At 48.7% G+C, this 1,995-nt stretch overlaps 1 protein-coding gene across 1 annotated transcript; it reads right to left on the bottom strand.

Annotated features, from left to right (window-relative positions):
- Positions 1-888: 888 nt before the first annotated feature.
- Positions 889-1,905, bottom strand: TEOVI_000345000 (uncharacterized protein; the record flags this gene model as incomplete). The annotated part of the gene is made up of 1 exon (XM_067226353.1): positions 889-1,905. The coding sequence occupies one exon, from the start codon at positions 1,903-1,905 to the stop codon at positions 889-891; it is 1,017 nt and encodes a 338-aa protein (XP_067082454.1).
- Between the last annotated feature and the right edge of the window lie 90 nt (positions 1,906-1,995).

Genomic DNA, 1,995 nt, shown 5'->3' with positions numbered 1-1,995 from the left:
TTCTGATTGACGAGAAAACTAAAAGAGCGGCATTCGGGCTTGGGAAGCTTTGCAGTACCATCAACAAAATCAATCTAACCGCAGAATGCTCTCTCACCTGCTTTTACATTTTTATTTTCAGCTTCACAGGCTTGCTTGGTTTGGTTTTTTGCTGCAATATACCCCGGTATTTGTCTTTCCTGTTCTTGATGCTGGGGTTTCTGATCCTGGTTTGCTTTTGTATTCGTTTTTAGTTTTATCATAATCGCAGTCAGTTTCCGGACATTCTTTTGCAGTTGTATTTTTCAGTTTGCATTTGTTCTCCTCCGTATTTTGTTCCCTCGCGTGGATTTCAGTGCCTTTGATTGTATGAGGGCTGTTGGCTATTTTTAGTGCACTGTATAAAGAATATGCCCGTTTACTAAGGTTCTTAAGTCTGTGAAACGCATGCTTCTGGTCAATTTCTTCCGCTTGCAGTTCTTGTAGCGTGCTGGCCGCTTGCTGTAAGTGCGTGTACCACTGTATTTTGTTTTGTGCCCCCTCCTCCGTTGCTGTTAGCTGGTCTGTATAGTTGCCGCACGCTTTGTTTTCTGTTGAGCCACACGCGAAGTCGCTGTGTGGCGTGCAGAACACATTAGCGTCCTTTCCTCCCTGTGTGTGTTTTTTTAGTTTGCTGTCGAAGCTGTTTAGTGCCTTGTGTTTGTTTTGCGCTGTTAGTTGTGGCTTAAATAGTGTCTTACATTTAGTTACTAGGGCAGTTATGTTTGCTGTGTTTTGCCAGTTGTTGCTATTGTCAGTTCCTACTTTTTGGCCGCACATCTGCTTGTTTGTCGTGCTGTCGTTGCTGCAAAGGCATGCTAGATCACCGCGGAGCGACTTTCCAGCGTTCGTGCCGAAACTGCTGCTCGGTTAGCTGTTGCCGTCCACCTGTCTGTATAAGTGTCTCCTGTCTGGGTCGCGCCCGTGCTGTACAGCGCCTGCTTCAGTACTGAGGTTAGGGTGCCGCCGAACTTTTTTTAGTTCCGTGTGCTGACTGTTGTAGCCGTTTATTATGTCTGCGGCCTCTGCTGCAAGGTTGTGTAGCTGTTCTTGGATTTGCCGTCCTTCAGGCGTTTCTTGGATTGCTGGCAGAAGTTTGTGCCTTTCTGTGGTGGCTCGAAATGACGTTTTTTTGACTGCGCAGAGAGCCGCTGCTAGCGTTTCCGGGCTTTCCTCACGGTAGTTGCTGTCTTTTGCGACTCTTTTACATTCGCCTTCATTGTTTTTTTCGAAATATGGGACGTCGGCTGGAGCTTGGTCTAGCTCTCCGAGTGCTAGCTCGCCTGCTATTACACTGGTCGCGGCACTTGATGAGTTGTGCTGACCTCTTTCGGCACATAGTCCGTGGTGAGTTGTTGAAGCTGTGTCGACGCTGCCAATGCTGCCTTTGCTACCTGCCTTTAGTATGTAGTCCCTGAATTTTATCTTTGCTTCGGCTAGCATCTTGATTTGTGTTGTCGCCGCGAGGTCAATGTTTGCCGCTGTTATGGCTCCGAGCTTGGCGTTTTCCAGTAAACAGTTACCGTTGTCCTCTGCTGTCAGTTCTATTTCGGCCTCGCAGGTGTGCAAAGCCCATGCGCCAAACAACGACTGCGCGTCTTTTTTCTGCGTGTTTTTTGCTGTGGCCTTGTTGGGAGTCAGTGCATGCAGCTGTCGTAGTCGCGCTACTCTGGCGTTTAGCAGTGTTGCCGAGCGCTTGTACGATGCCCGGCTGCCTTCTAGTTCTTTGAGCGCCGCCGTTGCCGTAACATCGGCGTGGATGGCTAGTGCTGTTAATGTCATTCGGGTTTCAGCCGATGATGTATGTTCCACGGCAATCCGGTACGCTGTTGGAAGTTTTGCGTATTTTGATAGTTCGCCTGCTGCTGAATCCAATGCGTTTTGCATTTTCCTCGCAAGCTGATGGTGGTACCTTGCTTCAGTACATGGGCTGTCAACCGAGTTTGTTGCCGTGTCCGACTTTGGTTGCGCTGCTTC

The sequence above is a fragment of the Trypanosoma equiperdum genome, assembly GCF_001457755.1.
Source record: "Trypanosoma equiperdum strain OVI genome assembly, contig: ctg_749, whole genome shotgun sequence".
Taxonomy (NCBI): Eukaryota; Euglenozoa; class Kinetoplastea; order Trypanosomatida; family Trypanosomatidae; genus Trypanosoma; species Trypanosoma equiperdum.
This window is presented reverse-complemented; position numbering and strand designations above follow the sequence as displayed.